Below are 1,390 nucleotides of genomic sequence, written 5' to 3'. Positions count from 1 at the left end.
CGCTGCTGCCGGTGCTGACACGTGCCGTTCGCAGCGGTCACACGCACACCGAGCAGGACGCACTTCGGCGCGCCTCGCTGGAGTCCCTCCTCATTCACCTCAGTAGCCGGAGTGACAACTCCAGCGGGGGGAGGCCGATTCTAACGGTGTTCCACGGCGATGTTTCTCCCGAGCTCTCCAACAGTGGCGAGCGGCTGTTCAAGAGTGAGGTGTCGCGCCTCATAGTGGAGTGGTTCCCGCCGATGGCAGCGGGTGTCCTTACGCAGATCGCACACAAGTGTTGGGGGAGGTCCAACCTGGAAAGCGTATTTGACGCGCTTCGAATGCAGGCCCTCGTGAAACAGCGGTGTCGTGAGACAATAGTGGGCGCATCAGCATCAGCAACAGTGGCGTCAAGAAGAGGATCGCCAACGTCCACGAGGAACTTGGCGTGGAAGGCGACACTCCAACGCGGACTTTCTACGAAGTCAGAAAAGGCCTCTTTTGTGCGGCTGCTCCTGTGGGAGTTGACCACGCGTATCGAGGAGGCGGCTGGATGTGATAATGCACTGCCGGTGACTGAGGTGGAGTGCTTAATGCTGGAGCTTGCGCGGCGCCGATTGGCGTTCGAGATGGTGTACCTGCAGTCCATGAAGTACATGCAGCACGTGGACGCGACGTTTCGGGAAATGTCGTTCCCGTCGCCTGAGGGTCTGGTGTCAATGGGCGTCGCGTAGCCGGGCGCTGCATTTAGGCAGGCCTGCGCGGCCTTTCACATACTCATGTTGCCGTTGCTCCTGCTCCTGCTCCTGCTGCTGTTGTGTGTTGTTTGCGATGAAGCTTTTCTGCGTCTTTTCACCTCTTGCTCTCTCGCTCTCTCTCTTTCTCTTTCTGTATGCATACACACGTATATATATATATATCCGCCGTCAGTGGTTGTATTCTTTGCTTTCTGCCCGCGACGAGGCACCGGGGCAATACAGCACACGGAAGGGACTGAAGGCGGGCCGTACGCCACACGCAGACGTGCGACCAAACGTCAGAGAACGGAAGGCGCAGTAAACTCACGAGCACAGAGGGGTGACACCGTTCGAGAGAGTCACACCACCATCACCTCGAGCAACAAACAGACAGCCCACCCCCCCCACACACACACACCCTCCACCCTTTCACGGCAGCGGGAGGGCAAGAGCAGATCTCTCACTCCACACAAGCCAAGCAAGCTGGTAGAAGAGACGCGGGCCGCCGATGCGCATTCTTGAAGTCACGCACAGCCCCGGCGAGGTGCAGCGCCACTTCCTGCTGCCTGGCGAGACGTACACGATCGGCCGCAAGAACTGCCGCCTGCCGCTGCCCAACAGCGACCCGTCAGTGTCGCGGCACCACGCGACCATCACCGTCCGCGCGATGC

The 1,390-nt window shown here is 59.7% G+C and overlaps 1 protein-coding gene across 1 annotated transcript; it reads left to right on the top strand.

The window, feature by feature from the left end:
• Positions 1 to 242: 242 nt before the first annotated feature.
• On the top strand, positions 243 to 716 carry DQ04_20741000 (hypothetical protein; the record flags this gene model as incomplete). Its single annotated transcript, XM_009317957.1, has 1 exon — positions 243 to 716. The coding sequence occupies one exon, from the start codon at positions 243 to 245 to the stop codon at positions 714 to 716; it is 474 nt and encodes a 157-aa protein (XP_009316232.1).
• Between the last annotated feature and the right edge of the window lie 674 nt (positions 717 to 1,390).

This window comes from Trypanosoma grayi (genome assembly GCF_000691245.1).
Source record: "Trypanosoma grayi strain ANR4 Tgr_2074_V1, whole genome shotgun sequence".
In the NCBI taxonomy this organism is placed as follows: domain Eukaryota; phylum Euglenozoa; class Kinetoplastea; order Trypanosomatida; family Trypanosomatidae; genus Trypanosoma; species Trypanosoma grayi.
The sequence above is the reverse complement of the archived record's forward strand: the minus strand, read 5'-3'. Positions and strand labels throughout refer to the sequence as shown.